This window comes from Branchiostoma belcheri, unplaced genomic scaffold (assembly GCF_001625305.1).
Source record: "Branchiostoma belcheri isolate BF01 breed outbred unplaced genomic scaffold, Haploidv18h27 scaffold152, whole genome shotgun sequence".
In the NCBI taxonomy this organism is placed as follows: Eukaryota; Metazoa; Chordata; class Leptocardii; order Amphioxiformes; family Branchiostomatidae; genus Branchiostoma; species Branchiostoma belcheri.
The window spans coordinates 143,900-157,459 of record NW_017802958.1 but is presented as its reverse complement, the minus strand read 5'-3'; the positions used below and the strand labels follow the sequence as shown (position 1 = coordinate 157,459).

General features: G+C 41.2%; 1 protein-coding gene across 1 annotated transcript; it reads left to right on the top strand.

Annotated features, from left to right (window-relative positions):
* Window positions 1–8,336: 8,336 nt before the first annotated feature.
* Window positions 8,337–10,300, top strand: LOC109465519 (leucine-rich repeat-containing protein 15-like). Its single transcript, XM_019762876.1, has 2 exons — window positions 8,337–9,466; window positions 10,243–10,300. The coding sequence occupies exons 1-2, from the start codon at window positions 8,337–8,339 to the stop codon at window positions 10,298–10,300; spliced, it is 1,188 nt and encodes a 395-aa protein (XP_019618435.1).
* The last annotated feature ends 3,260 nt before the right edge of the window (window positions 10,301–13,560 follow it).

The following is a 13,560-nucleotide window of genomic DNA, read 5'->3' as shown; positions in this document are numbered from 1 at the left end:
TTTTAATTCTGAGTTAAATTCTACCCGGGCCCCGCTGACAAAAAGACGCCGTGACCTCATCGTGATAACACCGAGAGGTACCCCTCCGGTTGCCGGCATTCCACCGGGACACATTTCTTACGTCACAGACCAGATGAACAGAATAAAGGTGTGTACTTCGTAAACCCGGGTAAAATGTGTTACCTCACAGATCAAATGATCACAACAAATACGTGAATTCTGCATTACGTATAGGTCAATACAAGACATCGTCATAGAATCTGCTGGGTACCTGCCGGGTGCCTGCCGGATACCGACCAAAGAGGGTGACAAAATTTCTAACAAAATGCTACTGAAGGAAACTTTTAATTGTGACCACGACAGCCGATGCCCGCTCGACTCCTGAACCCGGCCGGGGCCAGCCGGGGCTACATCCCCGACGGGCACCGGCGTAATTGGGACCTTAGGTTTACTAACGGTTGGTTGTTCGACGTGCATGATTTTAATCCTTCGTTCATACTGAAAACAATCTTGTTTTTTCTGGGATGATCTTCGATATGACGGAGGTATCAATGGAAAACATGTTTATCTGTTGGATATTTTGCTGGGGACACACTTTTCCGTACGCTGTACTCGTACAAGCAAATATAGTGCACATAGATTGATGCCATAGCGACAGACCGCCGTGCATTCCTATTCATACGGCGCAGTGCGAGAGATCCTTTTCTCTCATGAACAGAATCAAAACTGACTGGCGTGCCCGACTGGAATCCAACAGATTGACAAGTCTCATGACGATCTCGTTAAGTCCTCAGTCCTTGGACATGTTTGACCCCCTACCGGTAGTCACCTTGTGGTGGGAGGGGGGCAGAAGGAGGCCTACCAGCACCCCCTATGGGCCTAGAAGATACCAAAACAGAGATGTTTCAAGCTCTGAGTCTGAAGAGGAGCAGTAAGGTTGGTTAGATAGCTAAAGAGGAGCAGTGATGTTGTTAATTTGATATTAGTAATATTTCACTTATTTATGTACTACTGGAAATATATGGTGCACCCAAAACTTTTTTGGTGCACCTAATTTTTTTGGCACCTAATCAAAAAATGAATTTCGATCCCTGGTCAGGTGGCATGCGAAGTATGTGCCCAAAGAGAGTCCATCTGCGCCGGTGGACTTCATTTTGAAGTGGAGAAGAGTTGCAGATCTTGTACAGGTTGGTGTTGCTGATGTGGTGTGGGTGGAAATATCCAGCTTAGCGTCTTAACTGCTTCCTGTGCCAAGCGTCGATCTTGCTGGCTAACTGTTCCGTTAGCCCCCATGTGCCGCAGTTGTAAAGCATTACAGGTAGGACGTAAACGTCAAACAGTTTAAGCTTTAGCTCCAGGGAGACTGGTTGTGCTCCCCACATGTACCACATCTTCCTAACTGCTGCGTTGGTCAACTGCATTCTAGCGTCGATATCGTCAGCGATGCCTAGCCTGGAGCCCAGTGACTTCGTTTTTCTCCATGTCTCCTCCTCCCTCTCACTTTTCCAACAGATATGTATTCGTTCGGTCTTGGAGGCGTTGGGAACTTTCACTGCAAAGACAAACACCACTGGGGGCAAAGACAAAGCACGACAGGAAATCCTAGTAACACTCCAAGACATACCAAGCAACACTGACCCAACTAGTTATCTTCACCGACGGGTCTGCCTTGAACAACCCAGGCCCCGACTGGATGTGCAGCGGTCATCTACGAGAGATGGGGTATGACCGAGCCCTACGCTGTACGTAAACCTGTACCTGCAAAATCCAACAATTACGAAGACGATCCAGTGGAGGACCTCCACCTTGCCATCGACACCATCATCAGAAGGCAAACTCCAGCCAACAAACTACTCCTGCTCTGTGACTGCAAATCTGCCATAGAGACGGTCACTGGTGTTCAACAAGTGGAGGCGTACAACTGTCTAGTGCACACTATCCGCAACAAAATACAAGCACTCAAACGGCAGGGCCTCACCATCCATATCACCTGGTGCCCAGGACACATGGGAATACCTGGAAACGAAATTGCAGACAAGGAGGCTAAACTGGCAGCCTACGAGGCAAAGACCAACCAGAGCAACACATCCTGGACAAAACACCAAGCTCTGAAACATATCGAAACACAAGCACATGAGAGCTGGAACAGAAGAACAAAGCTGAACACAAGAAGCGAACACATGCAGAAAATCGTCACAACCAAAAAGAAGAAAGGCATAACACTTGGAAGAAGAGGCACACAAATCATCATTGGTTCAAGCCCTATGTTACGACAGCCCTATGTTATGTAACGCAGGGGCAGGGAATAGAAACTCAGAAAAACTCAGATGTTGATTCTCGGCTACGGGCCGGGATCGAACCCGCGCCGCTCGCGCGGCGTGCCACGTGACACTCCCAACAATCCGTCCAGAATTCCGAACCAGCGTCGCAGACCGCTACCCAGTCAGTGATGCCTTATATGAAGCCTACATACAATTCCCACTATTTACATATTTACACTCGGTGTTACAGTTACGACGCACCTATGTTAGAACGCACCTATGTTACGACACACCTATGGCTATATTCCCGACAAAATGATTATTGGTGAATGCAATGGAAAGGCATTGTACATTTGTTAAATCGAAGATCGAAGCAATACAAGAACAAATTGGAACATTTAAAATAAATCTGTACCAATAAAGTAACAGTACACATATACAACGTTTTGTGAAAAAAACTTTTCTTTATGCCTCGTTGACAATCGAAAGAGCCCAAGATTTAGCCTAAAAATCTCGAGTTTTTTGCCAAATCTCGCGAGCCTTTGTAGCAATCTTGGGGTCTTTGGAGGAAAACTTGAGATATTTCATAATATCTTAAGATACTGTATAAAGACCTCAAGATGCTTTACAATAAACCGCTACAAAATCTTAAAAAATAAATGTCGATACTTTTTTTTCATTTCGGAATTTTTCACAAAAAAAATCGGATTTCTTGAAAAAAATATCGAGATGTTAAAAGTTAACATAAAATCGCGAGATGTTTTCAGATAGGATAGGAAGCTGATCTTCCCGACGAGGAGAGGCTGGTGAAGGTAACGATTGCAAAAGCAGACAGAGGTGATCCACTTCCCCTAGGAAGAGAAAGTGGCGGAACCTAGAGCGGCGTATCCGCAGGCTAAAGAGAAAGTACAATAGAGGTGAAAGACCCCTGAGGCGGTATTGGAACGCCGTACTCTACTGTATTAAACCGTATGTGTAATATGTTAAGTGACCTTGTTCGAGACCCGCCATAGTGTTGATTTCAAACTTGTTTTATCTCACATACTTTATTAATTTTTATCACTATATTGTCAAGAGATCCTTCGGGAGTGTTCAGGTAAACCCACCAAAGTGTTGATTTCAAACTTATGTTTTATCTTACATAATATGTAGTTTTGTACAAGAGATCCTTCGGGAGTGTTCAGGTAAAGATGATTTCAAACTTATGTTTTATCTTACATAATATGTTGTTTTGTACAAGAGATCCTTCGGGAGTGTTCAGGTAAACCCGCCATAGTGTTGATTTCAAACTTATGTTTTATCTTACATAATAAGTACAAAAAAAGTTACAAAATAAACCCGCCATAGTGTTGATTTCAAACTTTCTTTTTAAATGTTGCTGACCTTCATTCCAGGTTTGAGTGGGGTTTGTGTTGGTTTGTTCGACGCTGTTTGGGATACATCTTTTAAGAGATATTTTTGTATGGATCGAGGGTGTTTTTGGAGGATGTGACACAAACGTAGAATAAAAAGCCCTACCTACCCGACTAGATCTGCGTTGTTTGTTTTTGTTTATGTTTTAGACTCGGGCTGGATGTCAATGTCGCAGAGCGTTAAGTTGTTATATTCCCATAAAACTAACGATCCTACAAGGAAAGTATTGATGTTTTTTTCTTCTTTCAGTGACAATATATTACGTGAAAATTTCCTTCGAGATCATTACACTCAATAAATTTACAATTTATCATTTGGTGTCTGAACATAGCCATAATCACGTTGAAAAAAGGGGGCGTCAAAACATAGGGCTGTCGTAACATAGGGCCGACCCCGATTCATTAATCAGCTAGTGAGCGGACACACCAAACTGAATGCATATCAGAACTGGACTGCTTGTAATTGTAACTGCCGCGGGAAAGTCACCGCAGGGCAAGCGCAATAGTCCCCCAGGACCTGACCCATCAAAGTGATCCAGGGGAATCCCCAGTATACCGTCGCTGCGACCATTTTCCTGGTAAAAATAAAACAAGCATACACGAGACGGAGGTCACACCGAAATTGACGTGCGACGGTTTGACGAAGCGATGACGTCCAGCGAAACCGACCTCACGTACGCAGCACTTGTGGGAATCCGAAAGCAGTCTGTTGGAGATGCCGAGCGCCTCCTCTCCCATGCTGTGTGGCAGTTCTTCCAAAGGAAACAGTATGATCCAGAGGCTGCCTATGTCAAAACCGTTGCATGGTCAAATGAGACACTATTAGCAGGCAAAACAGACGTATAGTTACTTTTTTTGCATGTAGAATATTACAACTTTGCACACCAGATGCTACGTTTAACATTTAATTTATCTCAGAGTCTGTTCTTGGTTGTGTCTGATTTGGAGTATCTTCTGTATTTTGTGAAGATTCCAAGCTGCAAAAATATAAAAATTACTAATCAAGGATACATTGTACATACCTTAGAAATGACATTTTTTCCCTTTGGGTATCCCTCAAATGGCTGCTTTTTAAGCTTAAATTTTTAAAAGCTCCTGGTAAATCATTGTTTTCCCTTGTGTTTCTCATTCTTTCCCTGCCTTGTGGTAAAATGTGGTGAACCCATCGCTGTATTTGCTCCAAAGCAAATATTGGCCTTTCTAGTTATTTTCAATTTTTTATATACATTGTAGTCCGCGGTTGGAAGAGGAAGATGTAGTCAACACTCCAAGCAGAAGGCATTCGTCCAACCACCCTGCCAGCCCATATTTCCCGTCGCCAATGTATCAGTTTCCTCCAAGGCCTTATGCAAATCCTGCCGTTTTTTTCTCCATTGGCACACCCCACACCTTCAACGTACCATATGTCACCAGTCTCCACAAGTCACCATTTCCAACCTCCCCAGTCAGGTGTTGGGCCATCGACCAGCTATGCCGAGCCGACTGTTAGTTTAAAAACATTCAGGGAAATGGAGAAGAAACTAAAGTCCCAGTTGGAAAAGATGAATACAGTCATCGAACATCAACATAGAGAAATTAAAGACCTTAGGAGCTGTAACTGATATTTCTTCACGGGACACATGGAGCTAAAATGTATTAGATTGTTTTCATACAGAATACAAAAGGTTCCTTAAAGGTAAGACATTGTGTTGAAGTTTATTTTAATGTACATGAGCTTTATTATTGTCTAATGAATTATTTTTCAGTCAATGAAACTACTTTAGATTTGGACTTGTAGAAGTTGAATATTATATTGTAAGACTTTCGAGTTGAATCGGGACTACATCCCAGGCGGATACGCGCGGATGTGTGGGTCAGGGGGAAAAGACACCTGGTCTTTACCAATGACCAAGACCTGGTATTGTGACGGGACGTTCTTTGCCGTGATGCCGCCCTGCTCACGCAGCTCTTCGGTGTGCACGCGTTCATCCGGCAAGACAGAGACTACAAGCAAGTCCCCCTCGTCTTCGTCCTCATATACAGGACCAGGCCAGCTTTCTGCCATGTGCGTCACGGCTGTGGAACCAGCTGCCTCAGCCTGTTTAAGAGGCCCGTAGCATTAGTGTGGTCAAGAACATGTGCACGACCCACCTGCTCACACAGCAGAAGATTCAGTCGACCCGGAGACGTGGCCTAAGACACGAGAACATTCTGGCGGCTAGGAACCGCATGAACTGTACCAAGTAGTAAATGGACTGATAGATATTAGATTGATATATTCTAATCTATGCTGATTCTAGATTGTAATTTTCATATACTTATATTGTTTAGGTTTAAATGTGTGTCTTGTTTGCGTGTGATTATATGTAAGTTATAATTGTTTTGAGTGTGGGCCACAACACCAGCCCCCGCTGCCTGTGGCTCATCGAGTATTGTATTTGTTTGAAATCTCAATAAATCAAATCAAATCAAATGATGGGCCGGAGAGGAAGGAAGACTACACAGAGGTAGCGTAGGATTTACTTCAAAACAAATGCTTATTTTCGTGGATTTTGTAGGATTTGCCTCAAAACAATTGTTTAGTTTTGTGGATTGATGGATGCAATTTGCTAAATTTAGTAATTTTAGTTTCGACAATAGAATTTTATGGGTTTTATGTCAAGTTACACATGGTTTCTAATACTAATAACATCCCAAATAATTTTATGTACATTTTATAATTAAAAATGCATAATTTATGCTAATTTGATGACGTCATCGGCCAAAATCCAAGATGGCGGACCATATCATAAAAACAGGTATATACAGGTTATTTTCCTTACAATTTCATCAATACTTCCATTTCTTTTTACAAAAAAGGTTCATACGAACGTCTTTAGTCTGTTTACGATGTAATTTAGGCTTTATCCTAAAAAAAAAACTAATTTTGAAAATTCAACATTGATGATCCAAAATGGCGGACAGCTTAAATATGCCCGGTCCCACCAAGCCAAAAAAAAGCCCGGTCTAGATAGGGTTAATTGCAGAAAATTTCCAATATACAAGTCAACAATTCCATACATTTTAAAGTAGCGGCTTGGTAATACGTAACAGGTTACGAAAACAAGTAAATATGCATCTCTGGACCTGCATCATAAATAGAAATTTCATCGTAATCATAGATATTAATGTTATTCAAATAGCCAGCTTCAGACAATTAACTCCACCATTTACGTAAGACCGATCCTGGGTTGTTTGTCACACGCCATTTCGGATCAGCTACAGAAGGAGGCTGACACACCCTACAAGAACAAGAACAACCTGTGCCCAAGTCTCTGTCAAAAAAGTGTCAACTGAAACTTTTCTGACCTATTTAAAAGGTATGTGTCTGTGAGTGAATAAACAATTAAGGTAAAGTGCCTTGTATGCAGTTTGCCACTGGCCTACGGCCATATAGGTAAGGCTGGCAATCAGATTTTGATTCTCTATATAAGGAGATATGACGGAAGGTTTGTTGTTTTTACTGAAGACAGTGGTAGATAGCTGTCAAAAAAGTCAGGACGTCAGAAAATATTAAATAACTTCAATCATAATATCTGCTAGGGAAAATGTTAGTTCTAACGGGGGCAACGGGGGCGCTGCGCCATGGTTGTTTTATTTATATTGTTTTATTCATATTTATATTCATATTGTATTGTAGTGACGTGGCACTACTGGCAAAATTTGCGCTACAGATAAACCATCATGACTTTGCTAAGCCACAGTCTGTTTAAATGTTTTAAAGGCTTGATGTTACGACCATTTTGCCATGACAAGGCTTTCCAAAATGAACACGGCAACATAGCTTATTTGGCTAGATCAACCAGGAGTTTTTCTGAAATTGCATTATTCAGTGAAGTGCACGTACCTGAAGAACACAGTCTTACAATGGCTAATTTTTCATGATATTTCAGAAATGGTAGTAAAGTATACAACATTTTTAGTCTTCTGTTGGTATTTCTTCCTTGTCTGGGAGGTCCAAATAGGGCCACAAGAAGGAGGACACAATATCAATATTCAAGCAGCAAGTCTCAGACAATTAACAGGTACATACCATAACAACTGGAAACAGGGGCCCCGCCGGGTAGTTTACGGGCTGTTTTTTTTTTCGGGCGGGGCTGTCAGAATCTTTTATGTGACGGGGATGCGTATTTTTCATTATCGGGAGTTATCATCAACACGGGTCCCAGAGACAAATCTAAAATACGCTGTACTCTAATGGTGATATATGCATTATATCTTTGCAGGGATTCGAACCCAGAACCTTCAGATTCTAAGTCAACAACCCAAAGCCTAACCCCAAAGGCATCCTGTCACTCTCTCAATCCCACATATATACTTAGCAGAAAACAAGGGGCATGCAAAACGAAGTCACACTGGACACCTAGAGGTGTTCTAAAATCATTGATTTTCTAAGGCCACTCCAACCTAATTTTTTGTTCTATGACATTTTAGAGGAATTTATGACTTACCAAGAGGGCAAACCCAAGTCATGAGAAGACAATTGGAGTGTAACAAAATTCTTCTCTTGTACAAACCAAGATTTTATCCTGGGACCTTATGTTTATATTTAAGTTATCATTTTTACTTTAAAATTCGAGGTCCAACATTAAGTTGGAGTGGCCTTACTGAGGAGCTTGCCGTTCTGTTTAGGTGGCAGGACACCATGGGCAGAAAGCTGCGACACGTGCTGGTTTTCCTTCTCATCATCCTGAAGGAGCCCAACATGCCGGATTCATTAGGTAACTGCAAATGTGAAACATTTGCTGATTGCGACTGTAAACCATCATCACAGCACTGCAGAAAGGGCCTCACCAGTATCCCTCAGAAACTCCCAACATCCATTTCTTTGTTAGATTTAAGATATAACAGCATTACATGTGTAAAGCAGTCTGAGCTATTACGGTATAAGAATTTATCTGAGTTGTGCCTGAATAACAACAATATAACTACCATCCCTTCTGGTACATTTGCTAATCTGTCAGAGCTACAATATTTATTCCTTCGAAGAAACCAGATAACTACCATCCATTCTGGTGCATTTGGAAATCTACCCGAGCTAAAAAGGTTGTCTCTCAGATTGAACCAGATAACTACCATCCATTCTGGTGCATTCACCAATCTGCCCAAGCTACAAGAGTTGCCCCTGGAAGACAACCAGATAACTACCATCCCTTCTGGTACATTTGCTAATCTGCCAGAGCTACAAAATTTATTCCTTCAAAGAAACCAGATAAGTACCATCCATTCTGGTGCATTTACTAATCTGCCCCAGCTACAAAAGTTGTCCCTGTCCTACAACCAGATAACTACCATCCATTCTGGTGCATTCACCAATCTGCCCAAGCTACAAGAGTTGTCCCTGGAATACAGCCAGATAACTACCATCCATTCTGGTACATTTGCTAATCTGCCAGAGCTACAATATTTATTCCTTCGAGGAAACCAGATAACTACCATCCATTCTGGTGCATTTAGAAATCTGCCCGAGCTAAAAAAGTTGTATCTCAGATCGAACCAGATAACTACCATCGATTCTGGTGCATTTGCAAATCTGACACAGCTACAAGGGTTGGGCCTGAGCGTCAACCAGATCGCTATCTTCCCTTTTGGTACATTTGCAAAACTGCCCCATCTACAAAGGTTGGCCCTGGACAAAAACCAGATAACTACCATCCCTTCTGGTATATTTGCAAATCTGCCCAAGCTACAGAAATTGGAACTGAAATACAACCAGATAACTACCGTCCATTCTGGCATATTTTCAAATCTACCCCAGCTAACAATCTTGGGGCTGTACAACAACCAGATAACTACCATCCCTTCTAGTGCATTTGCAAATCTGCCCGAGCTAAAATGGTTGTACCTGAACAACAACCAGATAACTACCATCCCTTCTAGTGCATTTGCAAATCTACCCGAGCTAAAATGGTTGTACCTGAACAACAACCAGATAACTACCATCCCTTCTAGTGCATTTGCAAATCTGCCCGAGCTAAAATGGTTGTACCTGAACAACAACCAGATAACTACCATCCCTTCTGGTGCATTTGCAAATCTTCCCAAGCTAATATACTTGTACCTGAACAACAACCGGATAACTACCATCCATTCTGGTGCATTTAAAAATCTGTCACTTTTTTTTTCATTTAATTTGAAACTTCAGAACAACAAGATGACGGCCATTCCCCCGTCAGTTTTCTGCTTGTTCCAATCTCATATCAGAATATACCTTAATCTTGACGGGAACCCCTGGCAGTGTGACTGTATGATGATTCCCATCAGGCTGATTCCCCAATTAAAAAACAGCATAACGTGCGCCCAACCCGGCAAAGTTCGGGGACAGAAGCTTGCAAATGTCGATCCAAAAGAATTGATATGTAAAGAGCCAACCATATCACCACTAACTGTTGATAGCTGTTCTGCTGCAGTGTCAACACCTTTAGCTACTATCACGGAAAGCAATACTAGCCCATCAGTCTTTAAAGCCACCGCTGTCTCAACAGTTAACCCTGCAGAAAACACAAGCAAAAAAAGAGCAACGCTAACTTCGCCCTATGAAATCACTTCAGACAAGCCAGAATCTGCTCCCAGTTCCCCCCAGCCGACCGCATCAACACGGATAGCTGATATCCACTTAATCTCACACAACTCTCACTATCACTGGTACTTTAAGGTCAATGCTGCCCCAATATCAGATTCCGCAGGCAAAACAAGAGCAACACTAACTTCGCCCCTTGCAATCACTCCAGGCAAACCAGAATCTGTTCCCAGTTTCCCAATACCTGTTCTCATAGGTTCAGTCTGTGGTCCAGTTATTGGAATTGTCCTGATTGGCGCCATCAGTTTTACAGTGTGGTACAAGATAAAGAGCAGGCGTCACCCTTTAGGGTTAAATCCCAATGTTGTTGGTGGCAACACAAACACAGCAGTTACTGTATCGGTCAGTAATGATGATCATGAGGATACTGATAAACTAGGTGTTCAGAATAGACAGGGCCAGGCTAACATGCAATCTCTGAACATTGGAAATCTATCCCATAACCAAGTGCTAGCTGCCTCAAAGCCAAATCCTATGTATGCAGCTACAGGTAACGCAGCAGTTTCTGTAATGGCCAGTGGTGATGATTACGAATATGAAGATATTGATAAACCACGTGTTAAGACAGGGCAGGGTCAGTCTCAGGCTATCCCTGAATCCAACACAACCCCCAAAGCTACTGTAATGGCCAGTGGTGATGATCAGACAGGGCAGGGTCAGTCTCAGGCCAACACTGAGTCTGACACAAACACCACAGCTACTGTAATGGCTAGTGGCCATGGCCGGACAGGACAGGACCAGTATCAGTCCCTAATCAAAGCAAACACAAACACCACAGCTACTGTAATGGCTAGTGGCCATGGCCGGACAGGACAGGACCAGTATCAGTCCCTAATCAAAGCAAACACAAACACCACAGCTACTGTAATGGCTAGTGGCCATGGCCGGACAGGACAGGACCAGTATCAGCCCCTAATCAAAGCAAACACAAACACCACAGCTACTGTAATGGCTAGTGGCCATGGCCGGACAGGACAGAGTCAGTATCAGCCCATAATCAAAGCAAACACAAACACCACAGCTGTCGTAATGACCAATCAGGAAGGGCAGGGTCAATATCAGGCGATCACTGAATCCATCGATGCTAGAAATCTGTCTTATGGCACACGGCCGACTGACTCGCAGATCAATTCTGTGTACAAAACAGCTACTGTAATGACCAGCGGTCAGGATCAGACAGGACAGGGTCAGTCTTAGACCAACACTGAAGGTAACTTCTCCTCATCCAAATGTAGAAACCCTGTAGAAAGAAACAAAGGAAAAATAAAAACGTCTCCAATTGGCACCTAGAGCCAAAATTCAGGATGAGATAAATGAAATATGTACCTTATTACTTTAGCTGTCAGTTGGTTAGTTGGTTGATTGTGTAGGCATACAGTTGTTGTGGTGTTCTAGATGATATGTCTAAGATTCTTGGGGAATGACTTGTGACCTTGTAAGTTATTTTTTTCTTAAGACTTAACTAAAAGCTACATTGTATGTTTGAATTTTAACAGTAGCTCGCAAATTTCATTGTGAGAACCGCATGGAGCTTAAGTTGTAAGTCTTGAACACAAGAACATGTGTTAAATGTAACTATTCACATTGTGTAGTAACGATTAAACGTCTTTCGTCATCGTCGTCTTCACCGCATAAACGTCCTTACTACCCATTACCTTAACAGAGACAGTCTCTGTGTAAGTATGAACAATCTGAGTTTGGAAATATCTAGTAGCAGAGCAAGTCATGTAATGCCATGCACGACTGCAGAAACTATCGAATATACAAATTATAATAGTCATTGATGAAGCTTCAAAAGAAGTGTGTTGCCTGAAGTCTGGAACTCTAGTAGGAGAGCAATGTACTGCAGAAAGTATATAAGTTGTTAAGTTTAGTTGTTAAGACATCAATGCTGAATTTTTTTTAATGAATGAGATTTTGCACCAGTGGTATTAGCTGTACTTTGTCCTTTTAAATTTGAAGTATTGTAACACTTGTGGTTATAACTATGTCAGAATCAGTAACTTTTATTAAGGATGATGTCGTATTTTTCGAATATCAACTTTAATAGTTTTTTTTAAACTTCAATGGTTGCCCTACCAAGAACAAGGAAAAAGTGTTTTGTCATTCTGTGTAAGATATACAATGTATAATTATGGACTATATACGTCTGGAACTCTAGTAGCAAAGTAATGTACTGCAGAAAGTGTACAGATGTAAAGTTTCATTTTGAAGACATCAATGCTGTAGTTTTTTTTAATGAATGAGATTTTGCACCAGTGGTATCAGCTGTACTTTTTCATTTTGAATTTGAAATATTGTAACAATTGTGGTTATAACTATTTCAGAATCTTTACCTTTTGATAATGATGGTTTGGTAGTATCTTGCAAATTTTCACTTTAATAGCTGTTACAACTTTAATAATTGCTCTATCAAAAATAGGGAAAGATTGTTTTAGTATTCTGTGTAAAGTATACAATGCATAATCATGGAAGTTATCTCAGTCTGGAACTCTGGTAGCAGAGCAATGTACCGCAGAAAGTGTACAAGTTGTTAAAGTTTCATTTTAAAGGCATCAATCCGCGTTTTCAAAATGAATGAGATTTTGAACCAGTGGTATTATTATTGAATTTAGCTGTACTTTTTCCTTTTAAATTTGAAGTATTGTAACACTTGTTGTAACACTTGAAGTATTGAAACTATGTCAGAATCTGTAACTTTTATTTTAGGATGACGTTCATGGTTGTATTTTCGAATATCAGTTTTAATAGTTGTTTCTACATTAATGACTATGTTTTGTCATTCTGTGTAAAATATACAATGTATAATCATGGACTATCTCAGTTTGGAACTCTGGTAGCAGAGCAATGTACTGCAGAAAGTATAAATATGTAAAGTTTCATTTTAAAGGCATTAATGCTGAGTCTGTTTTAAAAAGAGTCGTAGTTTGAAATCTTAAAAATCGTGGTAATAACTATTTCAGAATTTGTATCTTTTTTATTATTGATGGCGTCATGGTAGTATTTTGCAATGTTTCACTTGAATGGTTGTTCCAACTTTGATTCTATGAATGATTGTGCTAAGAAAAACAGGGGAAGAGTGTTTTGTTGTTATGTGTTTACTGTACAGCATACAATGTATAATTATGGATGGCCTAAGTCTGGAACTCTAGTAGCAGAGTAATCTACTGAAGAAAGTCTAAAAGATTGTTTAAAAAGTGATGTCACCTCAGCAGGCATCAAAACACATGATTTTTTTCACCTTTACACCTGTCCAGTAATATCGGCTGTAATCCTTACAGTGTTTGAT